General features: G+C 43.9%; 1 protein-coding gene across 3 annotated transcripts in view; it reads right to left on the reverse strand.

Annotated features, from left to right (window-relative positions):
- Nucleotides 1-21,751, reverse strand: part of TMEM255A (transmembrane protein 255A) — a 52,687-nt gene extending 30,936 nt beyond the window's left edge. Inside the window, exons 1-4 of one of the 3 annotated variants that reach the window (XM_055267692.2) lie at nucleotides 21,441-21,751; nucleotides 14,592-14,734; nucleotides 5,037-5,099; nucleotides 2,305-2,394 (exon numbers count right to left, since the gene is read on the reverse strand). In XM_055267692.2, the coding sequence (XP_055123667.1) occupies nucleotides 2,305-2,394; nucleotides 5,037-5,099; nucleotides 14,592-14,734; nucleotides 21,441-21,498 (354 nt within the window). In that variant the 5' untranslated portion in view covers nucleotides 21,499-21,751. The remainder of the gene's footprint in view (nucleotides 1-2,304; nucleotides 2,395-5,036; nucleotides 5,100-14,591; nucleotides 14,735-21,440) is intronic. The other 2 variants (XM_055267691.2, XM_055267693.2) reach the window with 2 other exon arrangements.
- Nucleotides 21,752-22,279: the final 528 nt, after the last annotated feature.

The following is a 22,279-nucleotide window of genomic DNA, read 5'->3' on the forward strand; positions in this document are numbered from 1 at the left end:
GAGAAATGGCACAAGACACATAGAGAGGGGTGAGTGAGAAGGTGGGAGGTCTTGAGAGGAAGTTCATATTCACCCAAGCCAAAGGAACAGGGAAAGATGATGTTAAAGGGCCTCAACAATAGGACAGCTGGCTCTCACCCATCCAAGCTGTGCTAGGGTCCAAATGTGCTTTTCATTTAAGTTGGCCAACAGATACCATCATAGATTAATAAAGCCTCCTTCCTCAAAACTCTCTGGGTGTCAATGAGGGCTAGCCAATGTCTTAGAGCAGGTACAGTATAAGCAGAAAGATTTTCTTAAATATTCATCCAGTCTTACCCCCAAATACTTGAGTCAAATGCTGTACTGCAGGTCACCAGCAGCAGGAGGTACAGAGGGCCTGGACTCAGAGGCAAGTAGTGGTCATTAGAGGAAACTTCCAGTAAATATAATTTGAATTTTTGCTCATTGCCTTTGACTGGAGCCAATGATCAAAAACATTGGAATGTCAGGAAAATGCAAATCAAAACCATAATGAGATACTGCTTCATACCCGCTAGGATGGCTGGAATCAAAAGTCAAATAATAATGAGAGTTGATGAGTATGTAGCAAAATTAAACCCATCAAACACTCTGGTGGGAATGTAAAATAGTGCAGCCACTTTGGAAAACACTCTGGCAGTTCCTCAAACAAATAAACATACTTACTATATGATCCAGCAATTATACTCTTAGGTAGAAAGAAAATGAAAATGAAAATGAAAACATATATCCATGCATAAATCTGTACATAAATGTTTACAGTAGAATTAGTCATAATAACCAAAAAGTGGAAACAACTCAAATGTACACCAACTAGTGAATGGACAAAGAAAATGTGGTATACCCACACAACGGAATATTATTTGTCCATAAAACGGAATGAAGTACTTGACACAATATGAACGAATCTTGAAAACATTATACTAAGTGAAAGAAACCAATGACAAGAGAATATATATATATATTATATGATTCCATTAATATGAAATGTCTAGAATAGGGATACCTTACACAAAGAAAGTATATTAGTGGTTGCTTGGGTCTGGGGAGAATGGGGGAATATGGAGGTGAAAGCTAAAGGTTATGGGATTTCTTTTCAAGATGATGAAAATCTAAAATTGACTGTGGTAATTGTTGCACATAAATAACTGATACATACTAAATATATTAAAAATCATTGAATTATACACATTAAATGGGTGAATTGTATGGGATGTGAATTATATTTCAATAAAGCTATTAAACAACATTAGGAGTGAGAGGAAGAGGGGAGAAATGGAAGCCATTTTAGCTCATGCTGCCATCAAAATCTACTGCAGGCTTCTTAGCCACTAGGCCTATGTTGCCATGGAGACTGCCTCAGAGTGAATACTGTTTGTCAAATGGGGATAATAATGCCTGCCCTATATATATCACAGGATTACTGTGGGTCTCAAATGAGGTAATAGATGTGAAGTCACATTGAAAAGCTAAATGCACTACACAAAAACAAGGAATTATTGTTATTAAGATGGCTTCTGTTGAATACAAAATAGTATGCATACTATGATTGACTGCAACTATGCTACAAAAATAGGTATATACTCAGCAGCTAATATGCAAAAACAATAAAAATTGTCAAGTTAGGGTGGTAGAATTATGGATGTTTAAAGTTACTGATGTGTCATTTGACTTTATAAGAAGAAAAAGATGATGAAAAAGATGGCTGATCTCAGCTAAAATCAGAAGGGATGGATCTGGTAGAGGGGCCTACATTTATATTCCTGGTCCTGAAAGAAAATCAGGCAAAGGGCCTTTCTCTGGCATTCCTTGTTTTTCCCCTTGCCCAGGAATTGTTTCTTCAGATGCCATTTCATAGACTGTTTGGGTGACAGCATTGACCATAAGTCATGTGGCTTCTTGGTGCGCTCTCTCTACCCCGTTACCCCCAACACTAGTTCTAAGCAATTCCCCTGACCCTTTGCCTTCTCAAATCTTACCCACATGTCAAAGGCATAGCTCCAGCCCTACCACCACTGAATTCCTTCTCTGACCTCTGGAATCCAAGATAAGACACTATGGCACTTGGAGTTTGTTCCCCCAGCTTAGACCCCATTCTCTAGATGTCCGTGTGTCCATTGGTGTCTTCACCTTGACTGCCAACTCCTTGAGAAAAGGGACTATGTCTTCTCCCTTTCATGTAACCCTCATGGCACTAAGCAAAGGACTGAACATCCAGCACACATTCAGTGGGGCCTTTTTGTATTGCATATTTACTTTAACTCAGGACGAAAAAATACTCACAATGTGTCTGGCAGCAAAGACCCCGTCAACTATGGCACAACAAAAAGCCGCAATCACACCAAAGCTGATAAACACGATAGAAGCCACCAGCTGTAGGGGGGAATAAAACAAAAGCGTCTGTTAGCCTTCCACACTTGCTGCCTCTGGGGACCAGGCGATCCCCAAGAGACTTCCAGCCAAAGCAGAACTCTAGCCTACCACCCCATGGGAATGCTCTTTTTGGTCATGCAGGATGAGTGGAAGGGAGGTAGGCAGGGAAGGCAGAGAATGGGCAACTGAAGCAATTTTTACATTTTCAGGGAAAGCTAAGAAATTCACTCTGTGAGCACCAAATGAAGAGGAGGCTTGCTGGTATCTAGCATGCTGTCCATGAAGGAATTTGACTGCATGGCCCTTCAATCCTTGGACTCAGAAATACTGTTGGACTTTTGACATTAGGTAGTTCAATCCTCTATTTTATTTATGTAGAAATGGAGGCACAGTGAGGGGAGGTGGTGTGCCCAGGGTCTCCATCTAGTCTGTGGAAAAGCCTGGTGCCCACCAACTCCTAATCCAGTGTTCTTTTTACCCCCTCACACTGCTACTTGATGCTATAGTGGGCACTGATGAAGGCAATGATGATTCTGAGGTCCTGCAAAACTCTACATGACCTTCTGCAACACTGAAGAAACAGGACATTCAACTTAAGACTTACAGGTCAAAGACATTTTACAAAGGATTGAAGTCTCTGAATCAACTTTGTATGATACATATTTTTTAAATTTTTTTAGAGACAGGTCTCCTATGTTGCCTAGAGTGGTCTCAAACTCCTGAGAACAGCAATCCTCCTGCCTCAGCCTCCCAAAGTGCTGGAATTACAAGTGTGAGCCACCATGCACAGCCAGTATGGTACATATAAAAACTTTCAAGTAAGAAAAATGTTTGCTAGAACCAGGCTGCCCTATTCTCTAATTGTGTTAGAGAACAGAAATTTTCCTAATAATTTGTCTACTATTACAAAGATGCTACTACAACCCAATGTGGGGGAAAATAGGAATTTCAAGGCTTTTCCAGGGGCAGGGATAGATGCTACCTGAGCCCACCGCCTGCCTGTGTTGACCCTCAGAACTAGATGGAATCAGCACTTTTTTTCCCTGAGATTTTTGGAAGAAAAGTGGGGGAGATCACATGGCATCAAGCTGCTCTCCAGGGAGAAGGAGAAAATAAAAATCAAGGCCATCCCGGGTGCAGTGGATCACGCTTGTAATCCCAGTACTTTGGGAGACTGGGGCGGGTGGATCACTTGAGGTCAGGAGCTCAAGACCAGCCTGGCCAACATGGCAAAACCTCATCTCTACTAAAAATACAAAAAATTAGCCAGGCATGATGATGTGCACCTGTAATCCCAGCTACTCGGGAGGCTGAGGCAGGAGAGTGGCTTGAACCCGGGAGGTGGAGGTTGCAGTGAGCTGAGATCGGGCCAGTCCACTCCAGCCTGGGCGACAGAGCAAGACTCCATCTCGGAAAAAAAAAAATATCAAGGCTACCCTAGGGTTCTCCCACCTCAACAGGCTAGGAGGAAATACATATCTCCTTTAGGAGTTGTTCAGAAGCCTCTCCCCATAATTCTCACTTTATAGTGTTACAGAGAATTGGTAAATAATGTATGAACAATGTCATGAAATTGACATTATTAGCTATGCTATGATCAGCTCTACAATTAAAATTTCCCCATTGTTTTGAATAATTTAAGCCTAAAGTGCAAACACAACTGGCAAGGAGGCAGTCCAGGTGAAATGGAAGAAAAAGACTATTAGAACTCCCTTGAGGGTGATTCCCCACATCGCTGGGGGAAAACATATGGTTAGAGTTCTCTGTCCCTGGAGCTATTACGTTATCTGATTAAACTTGCTGTGAAATAGACCCCATAGTCAAAGTTTCAGTGCCACACAGACTGTACACGGGGTGCCCAATCACCATCTGACCACTCACCAGGCATCTTGATTTACAACTCTATAAAACTGCAATATGCTTGCAATTCAGTCTATATCTTCTACCCTTACCCTTGAGGAAGCCTTTTCAGATTGAACCAGGAAAGTACAACAGCTTGCCCTTGTGGGCCCCTGTTAAGACATAGAAGCTTCACCTTCTGTTATATGCTTGTCCTTCCTTTCAATCTTACAACATGCTTAGCTTTGAACTATGGGTAATGGAGATACTTTAGGATGGCTTTATAATTTTATTTTATCTTTTTTTGTGTGTGCCACAAGTACATTTGCTCATGCAATCAAAGTCTGATATACTGTAATCTTCTAAAAGGCAGGAACTCTCTGTGAAAACTTGCCGAAAAGATTATGTATCAGAGAGAAAGATGTGAGGGCCACCAATAATCCAGGGCTGTAGTAACAGAAATGTAAGCAAAAGCATTCCAGGTGAGGACCATAGCCTGATTGGATAGGTTGGAGCACTCCTTTGGGAGTAAGGAGGAAAGCAAAGGGCAAGATCCAGAATATTCTATCCCTTTGGCATAAGGAATCTATCTAGGCCAGTGAGGGAGCATCAAGCAAGATGAGAACCAATCCCATATCACAGGGTCACAGTAAAACACATTCCCTAGAGGTTTAGGAGAAAAGGCAAAGTAGCAGTTCCTTTTATGACCAAATCACGCAAACTTAAGAAATGTGTTACTTATCCACATAAATGTTGTGCTTTTTTAGAGGAAGAACTTGACTCTATAAGGGATGAAAACTTACCATCTGCCTTTTGTTCTCAATAAGGTTTGATCCGATGATTCCAAGGAACGATCCAAAGCCGAGCTGCAAAGCAATATGGCATACATAGTATGTGGGATGACAGTCAGGCTGACCACACACTCATTCCAGCCCCTTCATATGATTCAGGATAAAAGAAAAAACTGGGGTATTGGTGCTAAAGCCACATGCAGCTGTTACTTACACAAATAGAGCATGTACAATAAAAGTATTTTTCCCACCATTTGCTGGTTTTCCCTTGTAGCTATGAATCATACCTAAGAAGAAACTCATGTGCCCAAAAACTAAAAGTAAAGGTCAACCATAGCTTTCAGAGCCTGCCTATTTCAATTGCAATATCTATTACCTAGCATGTGACTGGTGAGTCAGTAAGAGACATATAATGATGAAAAGCACACGTTATATTTTTATCTTTATCTTTTTTTGAAAAAGACCTTCCACTTTGATGTATAGATCACAAGATAAAGGTTTGCAAAAGCAATTTTGATGCATCTGGCATACCAATCCAACTCAGGAAGTACTTTAGAAATCAGGAAGCACCTTAACCCACACTAAAAAAATTAAAAAAAAATCTTTTTTTGAAAGCCTATATTTGTGGTTGACCCACTACAATTTATGTTAGCACTTATTCACCTCTTCTTCCATCCCTGCTTCATTTATGGACAGAAAGCATTCATTAAAGGGTGAACAGAAATGGCAGTGTAAAACCCTAAAAACAATTTTCCTGTCTAAGTGGCTGGGATTATGGCTTGGTGTAACAGATCTCACTGCCCTCTCAGCTCTGCCATTAGAGGACTGAGTCTGCTAGTCTTAGATGAAAATGATCACTAACCGATAGCTGTTGATGGGGATGAAAGTGGAAGAAGTAAAAAGTGGTGAGAACGGACCAATAAATCTTAACACAAGTGCAGTGATGTGGTTACTTTTCTCTTTAGCCTCGCTAACGGTCTGGGTTTCCATCCGCAGCCTTACTTTGGCTCACAGGGACATCTATTTCAATTTGAGACCCCCAAGCCTTGCACCTAGGTTTGGGAATCTAACAGACCCAAGGGCTGGGCAGGAGCTTGGTAGGGCAGTGTAGGGGGACTGGGTGGTTTTCCCAGACCCCAAGAATGAGAGAAGGAATGGAAGGAATGAATGTAAATCTCCAGGACTCCTTGTGCAGGGCCACTCAGACAGCAATGTCTCTTGGGAAATAGATGCTGCAGTGCATGAGGGTAATATCCAAGACTCTACTGAGAACATCCTCATTCAACAGTCAAGCTATGCCTGTCTCCCACCTGGTCTTATTTTGGATATAATTAAAATATGTTGCCATAAAATATACTGATTAAAACTTAGTTATCACAGTAGCCTAGCTTCCAACCCCAGCTCTTCTACGTCTGTGTAACCTTGAACAAACTGGTTAAGCTCTCTAAACCTCAATTTCCTTATATTGTAAAAATAGGAACCACAGTAGTGACTACCTTATAGGGCTTTTGTGAGAATTAACCAGGATGATACATTCAAAGAACTTTGCACAGCGCCTGGCACACAGTAAGTACTCAGTAAATATTACTTTGTTCTAGTGGTTATTATTATTATTTTTACAGCCATTTAACTTTTGAACCACTCTAACCTGACTTGAGCTGGAAAATCCTATAATTACGTGTTCTATTTCGTGCTAAGAGAGTTTCCTTGTTCTGTCTTGTCTCCCCCTCTGATATGTTCCACGGCTTCTATTTTTTAGGAGAAAATCCATGAACAGTCTGTGCTTTTGGCACTCTGGGCCACTTGTGGAGTTGAGAGAAATTTGGAGGCAGCTTCTTACGGGAAAAATAAGTCCTTTTACTTAACAATTCATCAGCTTCCAAAGGTATTCGCAGAATGTCTCCTGAATCGTGATAGCAGTCTTTGTCTTAAGACAGGAAGCAAAGACACTCCCTATTCCTCATATTCTCTCATGGCAAATAACTCTCTGATGGCAGTGACCAGAAGAGGTGGATGGAAGTCTTGTGGAATTGTCTGGAAAGACAAGGCACTCCAGAACTGGAAATCCCAGGCCAGCCAGTTACTTCATCCAGTTATCTCCCCTTCTCCTCTATTCTATTCTATTCTATTCTATTCTATTCTATTCTATTCTATTCTATTCTATTCTATTCTATTCTATTCTATTCCACTCCAGTGCATTCAGTTTTCTGACGTTCACTACTAGCTTTATGTCAGATGAATAAGAAGACGTGGCTACTGTCCTCCAAGAGCTCACGGTCTAGTAAGGGAGAGACAGACTGGGTTAAGGACCACAGACCAGGTAAAAACAAAGTGCTATAGGAGCAGGGAATAATTCATGCAGCCAGGAATATAATATATTCCTGGCTCTGCTACTTATAAACTCTGCGCCCTTGGCCCAATTCCTTAACCACTCTGTGCTTTGGTTTCATCATCTATAAAATGGGAATCATAATAGAGCCTGCCATACAGGGTTGCTTTGAGGATTATATGAGATGAAGTATGTAGTGTGATTTGCATAAGGTAGGCTGCTAAATAAATGGTAGTGCTAAGGTTTCATAGAGGAGGAGACATTTTTATACGGGCTCAAAAGATGGATTAGAGCTCAGCAGGCAGGGAACTAATACATATTGAGTCATGGCTGGAAGAATTCACTTACCTGGATGACAAGTTAATGAACTCACCAGTGTTGCTAAAACAATCTTCTATTTCAAAAGCATTTTAAGTTAAAGAAGCACTTGCCCCCTAGTTTGGTCACAGGAATACTATGGAGTTTGGTGGAATTCATATCATTCCCATTTGATAGACAGGAAAATGAAGGCATAGATAATTGTAAGGATGTATGCCCTCTTATGGTAAGTTAATGGTAGGTCTGGGACTAGCCCTCAGGTCCCCTGAATAACAGCTTGCGTTCTTTTAGCCACACCTCACTGTGTTTGTGGCCAGTGGTAGTAGAACAGTGACCTCCAAGCAACAAGGACTTCATTGTTGCCCCCTAGAGAAGAAGTTCTCTGCAAGGACGGAGTGAGAAGTCTTACTTGCGGAAGAGCTGAGGGGTTGAAAATAAAGAAGGGAATACCAATAGTTTCCTTAAAATGGACAGCTGCTTCTAAACAATTGCCTGAGACCTCAGAAAGGTAAGCTCTGTGGTCTCCCCTCAAGAGCTTCACGGAATCATGTAATGTTCAGACCTTTGGACCTCCATCTTGATTCCCCATTACCTGAACAAATAACTAGTTTGCTTTGTTTTGGCTGTCCTCCATTTGTGGAAAGAAAAAAAAAAGACAGATGATTAGATATCAAAGTCAGATTCAAGGGCTTTTTTGAGGCTGGACTCTTGTCACCTATGCCTATTCCCACTCACTGTCCCAGACATCTAGGACAAAGGCTAAAAAAATTAGTCATTAGGTAAATATTAATTGGACATCTACTCTGGCCGGCACTGTGTTCCATCTGTAATTTGGAGGCCAGGAGGTGGGATGGGGTATGATCAAGACCACTCAGGCTAAAGGAGCTCATACTACAATTAGGTAAACCAGTCCACAATCCCTTTCCATAATCCTGAAATCCACAAAGCTCTTAAAATCAAAAAGTGTTTTTTTTTTTCTTGAATGTAACTAACTTGGTGGCAAAACCTGATCTTGAACTGATGTGAGGTTATAGTATCATCTTTATCTCACTTAGTGTAAAAATCCATGTTTTGTTATAGAAACATGAGGTGCTTGCTTATGGGATGCTTCTCAAGGCTCTACTTGGTTGTTAGATAATATGTGGTATATGTACTGTATAATTTTTCTAAAATAAGAAGTCTAAATTCTGAATCCCATCTGACCCAAGGGTTCAGAGAAAGGATTGAGGACCTATATAAACAAAGCTAAATGAGAATATAGCCCAAGAGATGCCACAAAGCAGGACGTAAGTGTTTTCCAGCAACCATGAATAGGAGGAATCTATGGTAGGGAGTTCAAAGATGTAGACGCCACTGTGGACCTCAGTATTTGAGAAATGTTTCTGCTGTGTTTTTAAGTTGGGATAGAACAGAGCACCTAGAGAGAGACAGAGAGAGCAGGGAGGATATTCCAGGTGTGAGGAAAAAATGTTATGATGGCCCCAAGGCAGAAAAGCCCAAGTCATGTTCAGGGGACTGTGAATTGACAATTTTGGCAAAAGAGAGGTAATGAGAGGCTAGGCTGAGGGCATCTATGGAGAGCTCTGAATGACATGCCAAGGAAGCAACAGGGAGCCAATGAAGGTGAGAACCTTGTGGTATTATAAAAGTCTTATCCAGCAAATCAAGATTCAAATGTATTTATTCGTTTAGAGACAGGATCTCACTCTGTCACACAGTCTGGAATTCAGTGGTGCAAACAAGGCTCACTCTAGCCTCAAACTCCTGGGCTCAGGCAATCCTCCTGCCTAAGCTTCCTGAGTAGCTGGGACTACAGGCCTTGGCCACTATGCCTAGCTAATTCTTAATTTTTTTATAGAGACAAAGTTTTGCTATGTTGCCCAGGCTGGAGAGCAGTGGTGTGATCCTAGCTCATTGCAGCCAGCCTCGACCTCCTGGGCTCAAGGAACCCCCTTGCCTCAGCCTCCTAAGTAGCTGGGACTACAGGTGTGCACCACCACACCTGGCTAATTTTAAAATTTCTTATAGAGATGGGGGTCTCACTATGTTGCCCAGACTGGTCTCGAATGCCTGGCCTCAAATGATCTTCCTGCCTCGGCCTCCCAAAGTGATGGGATTACAGGCATGAGCCACTGTACCCAGCCCAGGTGCCATTTTAAAAATGTACTTAGTAAGTTAGGGACTTATATTTTAGAATGAACTTAGATTTTAGAAACATTTTCAAACAAGAGGTAGAAACTTTTTCACCTCTTGTTGAAAATCTTTCTGCCTAATTCACTATTTACTACAAAATCCCATTATCCAGAGCTCCTTATGTTTTCTGAGCATTCATGTTAATCAAAATTTCTTTGGACTTTTCAAATGAGTCTTTACATGTGAATCTGAGGCCACACTGACCTAAAGAAGGTTTCTGGGATATTGATTGTTTTGAATGATCCCTGTTGTCCCCATCTCCTAATATCCCACAGTAACTCTGAAATGATTTTCAATTAACTGACTCTCCTAACCACTCCCTGGGAAAGGGGGCAGAAATTCTTGCTCTCTTTCCTGAAAGAAGACTCAGGCTAGTATGGGCCCTAATAGTATCAATACAGCAGCTGAGGAGTGGGTGCAAGAATGAAAGGATTGTCTCACTATCCAGGGGACCAACTCCATCTTGTGGGTTGCTTGGGAAACACATTTAGAAGCCTCTTTTTCCTGCCATCTAAGGTAAGAGGAGGTGTACCGGGAAGCAGCAACCACCCTCCCCTGTCTCTTTCAGCTTCAGACAACAAATGAAGCTCTTGGGTTTTTAGGCCTTCAGAGTAGAAAGCTCATCTGAACCCTCCTGAAATAAAATGCCTTGAATATTTGAGGACAGTAAAATTCTTAATCCAGTTTGTCTTTCTTTGTCGGTGTTCGGTTTTTTGTTTCTGTTTTTTTTGTTGTTGTTTTTGTTTCGGTTTTTTTTTTTTTCTTTTTTGAGACAGGGCCTCACTCTGTCACCCAGGCTGGAGTGAAGTGGCGCGAGCTCAGCTCACTACAACTTCCATCTCCTAGGCTCAAGAAATCCTTCCACCTTAGCCTCCCACGTAACTGGGACTACAGGCTCACGCCACAGGGCCAGGCTAATTTTTTTTTTTTTTTTTTTTTTTTTGTAGAGATAGGGTTTTGTCATGTTGTCTAGGCTGGTCTCAAACTCCTGGGCTCAAGCGATCCGCCTGCTTCGGCCTCTCAAAATGCTGGGATTACAAGTGTGAGCCACCGCACCTGGCCATTTTTAGTTTTTAAATTTTATTTATTTATTTATTTGAGACAGTCTTGCTTTGTGGCCCAGGCTGGAGCCCAGTGGGGTGGGTGATCATGGTTCACTGCAGCCTTAACTTCCTGGGCTCAAGAGATCCTCTTACCTCATCCTCTCGAGTAGCTGGGACCAGAGGCGTGCACCACCATACTTGGCTAATTTTTTATATATATACTTTTTGTAGAGATGGCGTCTCACCATGTTGCCCAGGCTGGTCTTGAACTCCTGGCCTCAAGCTATCCTCCCACCTCAGCCTCCCTAAGTGCTGTGATTACAAGCATGTGCCACCGTGCCCAGCCTGGTTTTAGTTTTTTTAAAACTTTACAGTTCAGCCTGTACAGACTAGCACATCTTTACAGAGGCATGTGTGCATATGTCTCTTAGAACAATGATACCACATGCTAGCTCAGGTAGAGTAGCTAACATGCCATGATAATGCACCTCACTGTACAAAGATATCTCATTTGGCAAAATAAAGATGCTCCCGAAAAGCTTCACGTGACTTAGAATTATGCAAATTGAGTTATATTTTAAGTACCTGAGATCACAATATTTAAATGATTTGTATGGTAAGTCTTCTTTTAATCTAATAACTTCTCCCTAATTTGTCTGTTTTGAAAATTTAAATTCTCATGGATTGTTAACACATTTAATCAGAGTCTAAAACAGCAGAGTTCTAAATAAGCTAAAACTTTTTCACAGTTCTATACATTAGTAATTTGTATTTAAAGTGACCGCTTTGACAGTGCAGAATCTCCAGATGACACATTATGATCCTTCTGGTTTTATTGCTAAGCATATTTTACTGTGTGTTAATTCTCCAGCTAGTTGCTAGTCCACCTGAATTAGACTCCCCCCACCCCCCATGGATTCTTTCCCCTCAGGTGGATTCAACATTTATTACTTTTTCAATCAAAGGTTAGTTTATAAAAAGAAAATTCAGATTGCAGGGGCCCATGCAGACCAATTGAATCAGAATCTCTTGGGCTAGGGAGTAGAGATCTGCATTTTTCGCAGGTTCACAAGGTCATTCTTATTCACATCAGAGTGGGGAAACCACTGGTTTGGAGTTTCTATAGTAACTCCCTAATAACCAAGCTATTCAATTAGTGAAAGTACCCCATTCCCAGACAAATCTGGATTCTCAGGTGTTTACTGTTTCTGAGGTATGAGTCATAATTGTATTTGTTACAATGTGATCTGACCTATAAACTCAAATGGATTTTTCTGCTATTCAATCTGCTATCTTTTCCCCCTTATTTTATGTAATTAAAATGCATTTTAAAGAAACAATCTCCAGGAACTATGAGAGCACATTTTTAAAGGTTAAATCATGGGGGCACAGTGTCCGTTAGGGATGGCTTTCCTATTAACACTTCCATATTAGCTCTTAGTGAACCACTCACATGCAAACACCGCCCCCACTGCTTCAACTTCTAGTGCTAGCTGAACATCAGGTACTTGAATAACAGCAATCAGGCACCCTCCTTCCTTTGTTAACGTATTCCAACCTAGCCGCCCACAGTAAGATATTCCACAGAGAAGGTTCACAGCTACTGTTTATGAATAGGAGTTCGTACTCTTAAATAACATGGAAAATACCTTCCCCTCACCCACAGAGACTCTGAATCTTGGCTTCAGCATTTGCTCATCAGTCAGAAATATTTTACTAATGCAGCTACCTGAAATACACAAAGTCACGCAGACCCTATAAATTGCTTTTCCAAGCCACTGAAATGCTATCTTACCCCCTCCGTTCCTCCCCACACACCCACCCCCCACCCCCCACCCCCCACCCCCCGCCGGCTTTGCTTGTGTTTAAAAATAAAACCCAATTCTGCTGACGACTGGTTTTCTCGCCTCACCACAGGAAGTGGACTGGGTGAGTTCTCACATCACATGTTTAACACAGGGCACCAAACAGTGTCTGTGGGTGACCTGCCCTCAGCTGGGAGGAGCCCTGCCTGCCCTGGAGCTGTGGAGGCGCTTCCCCCAGCAGCCTTCAGCTCCAGGAAGGCATAGCCTGCAGCCCACTTTAGGTTCCAGCTTCTCAAGAGCTATTGAGGAGGCTGACTGTGGAATGAAATCAGTGACCTAGGCAACAGGCTCCAGGCTTGGTCACTCATAGCTCTGGCTTGTCCAAGGCATCATCTTTAATCTCTCCTCTCGCTTTGCTTCTCTCTCCAATTCCCACCTCTCTCTCTCTCTCTCTCTCATTTCATTTCAAAGAGAAATGAAACAAAACAACAGAAAATACATCTGACCTCTTTGCTGTACTAAAATACTTCTTAACTGAACTGTCCTAAACTTCCTTCTGCTCTCTAGCAATTGAGGAGCCATTTAACTGATATTTAAAACATGAGCTCACCTCTAGAGTTAGGTTTTTGGGTTCAACAGCAGTGTAGTAGACTCAAATGAGGTTTTGGTTTTTCTAATGCAACTAGTTTAGCAGTCTCCAAAGGGAACTGCATGCACCCTAGGGTAGATAAAACAATCCACTGGAATACGGCTGTTTCCTATTTATTGTTTATCTAAAATAATAAGAAAGAAACCAAACATTACTAATATTTAATAAACAGACTGTCACTGGCACCCTCTGTCCGTGTGAATGTCAGGTGATCAGGTGAGCTATCCTTCTGGAGAAGGGCAAGTTCCAAGCAGCAAAGGGTTGATGGTGGGGCATTTTATGTGTGCCTGGACAGTATTATCCAATTTTAACGAAAGTAGTCTCAACAAAATGGATAAGAGGCTTGAAAAGATTCCTCTTGAGAAACCAGAAGTTGAAGATGACCCTAATAATGTAAGCAAACGTAAGCAACAAGAAAATGGCAGAGTTTAATACTTCTAACTCCCAGGGTAGATTTTTGGCAGCCAAATTGTGAGATTGACATTTAAAAACATGACTCCAATGACAATCTAATCATATGGGATGAGAAGGCAGCCAAAAATATTCACAATTATCTAGTGGGCCATTTGAAATAAGGATTTAAAGCCACTGTGTTTAATGACAAGCTTCACACTAAGTGCATATTATCTGGTGACATTTTAGTTTGTGTTCACACGAAGATATTAAAAGTCATTGTATACTTATTTTTATCTAATGTTGGAATGTTCATTTTTATATAAGTTTTAGGAACATGTATATATATATGTAATTTATAAGTGAATAAATATACATATTTTAGGAATATATCTTCCACAGCTTTTTCAGAAGGATCATTTTGGAGATCAGTGCTGTTGGTCAGAGTGTCAAGCTGCCAGGATCCTCAGATTTCAGGTAAGATCAGATGACCTCTATTATATATGGGAATGCAGATGCCCGGAGAGAAAGGGCCTTAGCCTAAGGTTAACACTGCTGGTAACATCTCCTAAACCAGAAACCTGAGGGATTAAAGAGTGAGATGACTTGCTCAGGATCACACTGTTAAATAGGGATGGTGCTGGATTCTTCTGATTCTCAGTCCAGTGCTCTTCTCAGCGGGCCCACAGTTGCCTCTCTACATAAATATAGAGAGATATAAAGGAGGAAATCTGAGCAAACACTAGACACTCAAACAGAATTGAACACTATCAGAGCAGAGCCAGAATTTCTGTAGACAGCAAGCTACTGTGACCTACCTGTGCCTTCTATACTTACAATAACTCCAGGGTAATAACCTCCTACAGTGACATTCTGGGTCCTGGTGGTTGCAGCAAGGCCCACTGTGAGAATTAACACGGACACAATAAGCAAAGTCACGGTGACATAGATGGAGTTTCGTTTCCTCTGATTGAATGCTCCTGAAAGCACAGAGAGAAATTAAAATTGCTCATTTCAGCTGGGGAAAGGATTGACTTAAAGAAAAAAACACTAAGAAGGTTTTCCTTTCCTATTCCTACTGGTAACTGAAGTTATCTTTGGTGGTGACGGTTGGGGGGTTGTGGGGAAGGGATAGAGCATTATTTTTTGTAGTCATCAGGTGCCACTTTCATAATAAAAAATGTATTTCCAATTTGAAAATAAACAACAGAAGAAATTTCACCAGTGACATAAAAACAAAATGAATTTTTGTGCTCCTGGCACTCTATAAGAGATGTGTCATAACTACTTAGTAGAGTGTTTTTTTAGACCAAATTAGAAGGCATATGATAAATGGGAAGTGTGTGTGTGTGGGGCGGTATTAAATGAAAACATTTTAAAGCCAATATCCAACTAAAAAGATTTTTTTCATAAGCTAGAGATATGAAATTTCATTTTCAGTGTAAATATCACAGCCAAGCCAAGTTACTGGGATTGTTTTTTTTCATTTATTTCTGACATTTGCCACCTCATGTATAAACTTTAAAATGGTATATTGGCAAGATTTGTCACATAACAAATGTGTGTAATAAAGTGAGTGTTTGGAGGCCATTAGTCCACAAAGATATGTATTGGGGGAGTTAGGTGGGGAGGATTATAACTTATACACATTTAGGCTTATGTGAGGGTGACATAAATATAAATGATGAGAAGCCCATTCTCCCACTCAGGGTTTATCAGACATGATAGTGCAAACCAATATTTTTTTTTGAAAACAGGATTATTAAGTCAGATAGAAAAATGGTATCTAGGCTCACTTTGTAATTTATTTTTTTTTTTTAAAGGAACCGAGCACTGTCCCACACTCTGCAGGGATTTCTCAGGCATAGGGAGAGGGCCTTCAACAGGAAATAACCAGGGGAGAGTTACTACCTAGGAGTTCTCAAAAAAAAAAAAAATGAACAAATGAGAAGAGTCTAGCTCTCTAGTGGAGGTATGGAGCATGAAGAGGATGAAGCAGTGAGGAGCCCTGGTGGAGCCGCCCGCCCACGTGGCTTGACTGTCATTTATGGCCCTAAAGAGATCACTTGAGTCTGTCCATAAGACCCCGTCATTCTGGGAGACCTCACTGCAGCCTCAGGAAGCAGTTGTTGAGAGAAGCCATGCAGACTGCTCCATGGGGAGGGAGGGGAGAAGGGATGGAGGAAGTGGGAGGTCAAGGAAATGAAGTGAGACCCAGGAGGCAAGGTGGTGGTGAGACGGGAGGGGTTGTGGCTGGCCTTGCAGCCCCCTGCAGATATCCCCTCCTGTATGGAAGAAAAGCATTGGGAGTATCACCCGGGCTTAACCCCACCATCCATCTTGTCTTCCCCGGTAGGGTCCCTGCTGAAGTCTCCAAGGGAGGTGGGAGGGGCTGGCGGTCTCCCGTGACGTCAACTTCGAAAATGAGGGATGTGACTCATCAGGGTCATTTCTAATATGGGACTATTCTAAGACTATTTTTTTCATTGAAATGTAGTAGTGGTTTGAACGTTTATAGGCATCTACAATGCTAAAGCACTATGTCTCACCCTGGGGAAGAGGTAAGAAGAGTTGGCAAATGAGACTCCTCTTTAAAGAGACCTGAGTCCAGCCTCCATGGGACAAAAACATAAAAGCCCACTAGAGACACCTGTAACATCGGGGCCCTTTCATGACAGGGCTGTTAGGGATACAAATGGGAGCTGACTAATGGTAAACACAGGAGCAAAGCCGGGAGCTCTGGACTGCATGGTACTGGGAAAGGAATAGTAGAGGGGTGGGGGAAGGCCAGGATTTATTTCTTCTGTTTACCTGAAGTTTAGTTATCCTTCCTCTTGATTTTGAGGGACCCTAAATTAGTCTCTAAACCAGAGTGCCTAAGTTTATTTGATGATAGATACTTCTCAGTGAATCTGTGAGTTGGTTCTACAGAGGGGCTCTAACATAAACTTACCAACATCGCCTCCCATTCTTGTCTTCCCTTGTCTTTCGTCACTCACACAATCTCTAGCCCTCCCCTGCCCCAAACTGGCAGAAGAGAGTGAGAGAACATTTGGATACACCACGGATATCTTTGTGACATGGAAGTGTCTCAACACCTTACCCAGAAAACATGTAACCTTACAGACTAAACTGGAGAAGTGTGTGTGCATGCATGGTCTTTTAAATTTTTGTTTGTTTGTTTCATTTGCCTGCTCCTTCCTCACCAGCTGGCCTTTAATCTTATTCACAGCTCTTGGGTCTTCTTTGCAAATATCACTCTAACTTTTAAAAGCACAGGAAGAGCCAGGTCAGAAAAGTGACTCAGCAAACCACATAGTGTCATTTGAAAATCTTTTTTCCTGCTTTAGAACCTGAATTGAAAATTCAGTCACTTGAGCAACCCAGGCAAAGTTCCTACAGCCCCACAGGGGCCTTGACTCCAGATAGGATTTGCTGTGGATAAAATTCCTAAGAAAACTCTCTGATCACCATGTCGAATATCTAATCTCTGTCCCCTCATGAGCGTCCTTCCCTGTCACCACTTATTTTATATTATAAGGACCATAATTGTGTAACATGAAATTATTTCTAGTTGCACTTGGGGAATTGACTGTTTTAAGGAACCCCCACCCCCAGGGTGACTCGTTTTGAAAATGAAGAATCACCCCTCAATTTATCTGTAGTGTCAATTTGACTCAATAAAATTCACATCTACTTAGAGCAAAATATACCCATTTTCTGAAGGTGTGCCCCAGGCTCCTAAAAGGCAATTTATTGTGTCTGCTTAGGACATTTTCCTGGTGGCTGTTTTATTTTAGAAGAAAGACGTACAGCCCTGTTCTTATTCTGGTACAATTTGGGGCTTGCCTTAGATGTTTCTGTAAACACAGGACCATCTTATTCTGATTTTGTTTAGTAAAGTGACACATAAAAAACTCAGGCACCATGAGGTACTTAAATAAAGCAGCAGGTATATGAAAATCATGCCTATTACGATTTACACCTGGTGTTTGATACCTAATAAACAATCGGCACTTGTTGAATAAACAAGAGGCAACATCTCAGAATTGTTTCCCTTTTAATCAAGAAGGATGTGGGAGGAATTGTGTGAATAAATATGGGCTATTCTCATAGAATTGATTTTTTAATGTAGGGTACACCTGAGGGTTCCCTCAAATTAAAAGCCTTCTGACTAACCAGTGTGAAAACTACAATATCTCTCACTACTCTGTCTCCTTGGCACCCAGTATATTTCTGCTTAAACAACAACCACCTCTGCAACCAACAGCAGTCAGAGAGTCTGAAATCTTTTCATTGGCCTTGCCTGCCCCCCCTCAGCAGCCTCCCTGCAGAACTACTGCAGCCCTCCCTCTCTGCAGTGCCCCACCTCCACCCCAGATTCCTGATGACCAGGATGCTTAGCTCTAGAAGCACCCAATTATTTGCTGTCTCCACTCTTCCAAAAACAACCAGCTTTTCTCTCATCCGGGTTTTCCCCCTGATCAGAGCCCCCATCTGCATTGCGGTCTTTGAATCTGGGTGCCTCCCTTCCTTCGAAACATGCTCAAAATTCCCCTCCTCCAAGAAGTTTTTCTTGATCAAAATTAATCACTTATTCATGTCCCTAAATTCCCAGGTACCTTATTCAATAAGTATATTAATTGTAACTGGTACCATTACAATTGTAACCGTGGGTCTGGTCCACAACCCATATGATATCTGCCAGTCCCAGGATTATGTATCTGAGGGAACCAAGATGTGAGTTGCTAGAAGATAAGATGCTGTTTCTGTTACTTTGTTTTACCTTGCACACGTTCTTGATTATCCTCTCCCAAGAGAGTAGATAAAGTGTATAATCTTTATTGGGCACAATAAAGTTGGGAACCCAGTATCCTGTCCTGTACACGGTGTTGATGCCTGGCTAGTTCTCTGGGTTGATCTTTTGAACCGATTAGGATTTGCTTACCTGAGTCAGCTTTGCCACACAGAGTGGGTCCCCGGATATCCCAGCCTTGAGTATCCCTAGAAACAGGTGGCTGCCCACACAAGGGCCTCAAGACGCTGCCAATCTCCCAAACATTTCCTTAAAGGCGCTGAAATCCATCCCTCCCCACTTTAGACGGTTCTCTGAATGGAGAACATCCGAGGCCGCCGGCGAATTACAAATGTGTTATTTGGGAGGAAGGAATGCCCTACTGTAGTAGAGGTGCCTTTGCGCCTGGGGGCGGTGTTGCCAAAAGGGGATGGGGGGACGCTGGAGTCAAATTACCATCTTCTTAATTGCCAAGCGCCTGCTCCACTCTGAGCCTTGGACGAACTGCTCTATTCCCAGGCAGCCAGCAAGCGTAGAGTGCAGGCACCTTGGTGCAGTGTGTCCGTGTGTTTTAAATTTTATTGTTTTGGTTGCGGTTGTGTCTTGACAATAAAGGGAATCCCCTCGGAAATGCTGCCCTTGGAGGCTGAAACACTAACCTACCTACCCACTGTCCTCTTCCCCCCACGCAAGGGAAGGTGGTGTTGGCAGGGCTAAGTGGGAGTAGCACCTAAGTAGCCTAGACGCTGATTCAGGCCCGGACTGTGCGGGACCAGGGCCAGGGAACTCCGGGGAGACTCCCCTGTCCAAACTGTGGAAACCCAGCGTTACTACTCGACTCAGGAATTTATTTGCTAGTGCCGTCGGTCTGCGGACTTTAAAAAGTGGAATGCGTGGCGCCGGCTCCGCTTCTATCTGGGATTTATGATTCCTTTCCAGGAGTGTGGAGACTGGGCTGGGCGAAGCCCACTCAGCTGTTTGTTGCGCAGACCTTTCGAGAAACACAAGATCGCTGAGGGCCCCTGGGAGCCCAAGAAAGAAAGCTCTTCATCTTGTTCCCCAACCCACAGAGCAGTGCGCCAAGTAGTAACTCTTTAAGCCCTGGACCACCAATCAGCCCACTCCCCGAAGGCAGACGGGCCCCGGGAGTTGTGGCTTGATTTGCAGGTGGTTAGGTGGTTGTCGTCCGCAGCGGGAATGGACGCTGCGGAACCCTAGCACTCTTCCACTCAGCCCTGCCTCGCGAAGCGCAACAGCCTGGCGTCGGGGAGCCAGGGCTGCGTTGTTGGCGCCACAGCTGGCCAAGGTAAGGAGTGCATTCCCACCTCTCTGTCTCTCTCTCTCGCTCTCGCTGTCGCTCTCTCTCGCGCTCTCTCTCTCCCTCTGTATGTGTGTGTGCGTGGTGTGTGTGTTGGAGAAAGAGTGCGCGCGCGCGAGCTGGGAGTAAGGGGGAGTCTGGTACTGCTGGGCTCTGGATTCAGACCAAGTCCTTGGCCTCATTTGTACCCCGTTGTAAATAACTACGCCCTTAAAAATGAAAAAGTAAATTCTTATACTGAATATGCAAAAGCATTGAGGATACGGATCTTTCCACCATCCAGGAGATAACACTTTCTGGGGCCCCTCGGGTGAACGAGTTTTGTTGACACTGAGTCTTCTGCGGGCAGTAGGGAGATTATATAGGGGGTTCGATCTTCTCCCTGCCCCCTCCACTCGAGATGTTCCCGCAAATTCATCGGAGAAGACCTGAGCAGACTGATGGCAGGAACTGCGGGACAGAGGGATTTTGCAGAATGTAAAGTATGTTGGAAAGAGAGAATTCGATTTGATTGAAGTGTATCCGAGGCGAATTTTAAAAGATTAGGTGGGATCATGAGTTTACAATTCCCTCCCGCTCTCCAGGGCTCCAAATTAATTTCTCCGCCCAGTGAAATCATAGGGTTTGGGAAGGTGCCTAACAGCTGAGGGGGACTGGGTTTGTTTTTTGTTTGTGACTACCAAAAAGCAGCTTCGAGGGGCAGCCAAGTTGGTGCCCTAAGGTAGCTGTACCCCAGTTTCTATAAGGAAAGGAGTCGAAGAGTGCCCCTCCCCCTCCATACCGCCCTGAGAGGAAAAGCGCGACTTCAGAAGATGCGCGGGCTCGCGCTGGATGTTTCTTTCTCGCGCTCTCACTCCTGCCCCTTACTCCCTTTTCACACTCATGCACATTCCCTGCATTTGGAGCAGAGTAACAGTCAAATTCAAAGAATGTTGACCCTGCCGCTGCAGAGGGCAGGGCTGGGCTGTCTTGAGTGATTCCTCAGGAATTCCCCTCCCTTCATCCCCCGCTTTCTTCTCACCCCCGCCCATCCCCCAGAGTTGCGCAACCCGCCCCCCCAAATCAGCGAGGTGCAAGTCAGACCCCCTCCCAACTGCATCTCTAAATTTCAGGGCAGCTTCAAGAGAGCTGGGAGGGGGCGAGGACCCTGCTTCTTCTAATTGTCGTTAGTCGTGAGCTCTTAGAAGTGACCAGGACTTTGCAAAGAGTGAGTGTCGAATGGAAAGCGAAGGCGCAGGGTGCAGGGAAGTGTTTTGATCCTCAGATTGCTGGGATTTACCACCGACTGCAAGTCTGTAGACACACGCACACAAACAGGCACACACCCGCACTCCGGGGCAGAGATACTCCGACGCAAGCTTGGCGCTCCGATCTCCACACGTCGCTCCCGCTGCAGCCAGGCCGCTCCCCTGGGACTCTGGTCCACCACCCAGACGCTGGGGCGCGAAGACCACCCCATCCATGCCCAGTTTCCCGTTCTCTGGCTTTTGGGGCAGCCGGGGCGTTCACAGTCCAGAGGCCAGCGCACTCAACCCCTGCTGCCGCCGCCCGAAGGAAGGGCCGCTAGACTTACCCATGGAATCGGGCAGGGACATGTCGCTGGACCGCTGCTGAGTCAGGGACTGATGCATGGTGAAAACTGCCCGGTTGCCCCAGTCCCCGAAGCTGCTTCAAGCGCCCCCGGCTCTGGGCGCCCCGCAGAGCATCCTACTCCGCGGTTGCCTCTCTCGGTCCCTCCGAGAGCTGAAAGAGACTGCCTCTGGTTGCGAGCTGCAGCCCAAGTGCCGCCTCCCCCTCCCTTCCACTCTTCTCCCTCCCTCCTCTTCTGCCTCCTTCTGCTCCGGGAGGCAGCAGCATTGGCGGTCCGTGCAGCCGCGTGCGCTTGCGCAAGACCCCCCCCTTCTCCCTCCCCCTCAGTCTCCCCATCCTAGTTATCCACCTCCCAGCCTTCCAAGCCAGACAGGGAGCAGTTTTAGCCCCTTGGGGCCAGGGCTGTGCAGAGAAAGAGGGGGGAGGCTTCAGTCTGAAGCCAACCAACCTTCTCTGTAGTTGGACAGGGTCTTGGGTAATTATCCTGTTCTAAGATTTATAACTGGGGAGGGGGTCAGAGTCAGAGGTTCAGAGCTGAGGAACACACACACACACACAGACACACACACACACACACACTTGAGCAGGTCTGGTCTTAGTGCTTCCAGAATGACATAATGGAGCTGGAGATGATCCAGAGAAGGGCCACTCTATAATCAAAGGGATGGTGTGTGTGTGTGTGTGGTGGGTTGGGGGGGGGGGCGGGGAATGGTGGCTGACATATGAAGATAGATTAAACAAACGCAGACTCTTTAGTCTAGAACGATGAAGGCTGGGAAGTGATGTGACCAGAGTGTATAAAATTATGCAGAGACAGAGAGA

The sequence above is a fragment of the Symphalangus syndactylus genome, chromosome X, assembly GCF_028878055.3.
Source record: "Symphalangus syndactylus isolate Jambi chromosome X, NHGRI_mSymSyn1-v2.1_pri, whole genome shotgun sequence".
NCBI classification, from domain to species: domain Eukaryota; kingdom Metazoa; phylum Chordata; class Mammalia; order Primates; family Hylobatidae; genus Symphalangus; species Symphalangus syndactylus.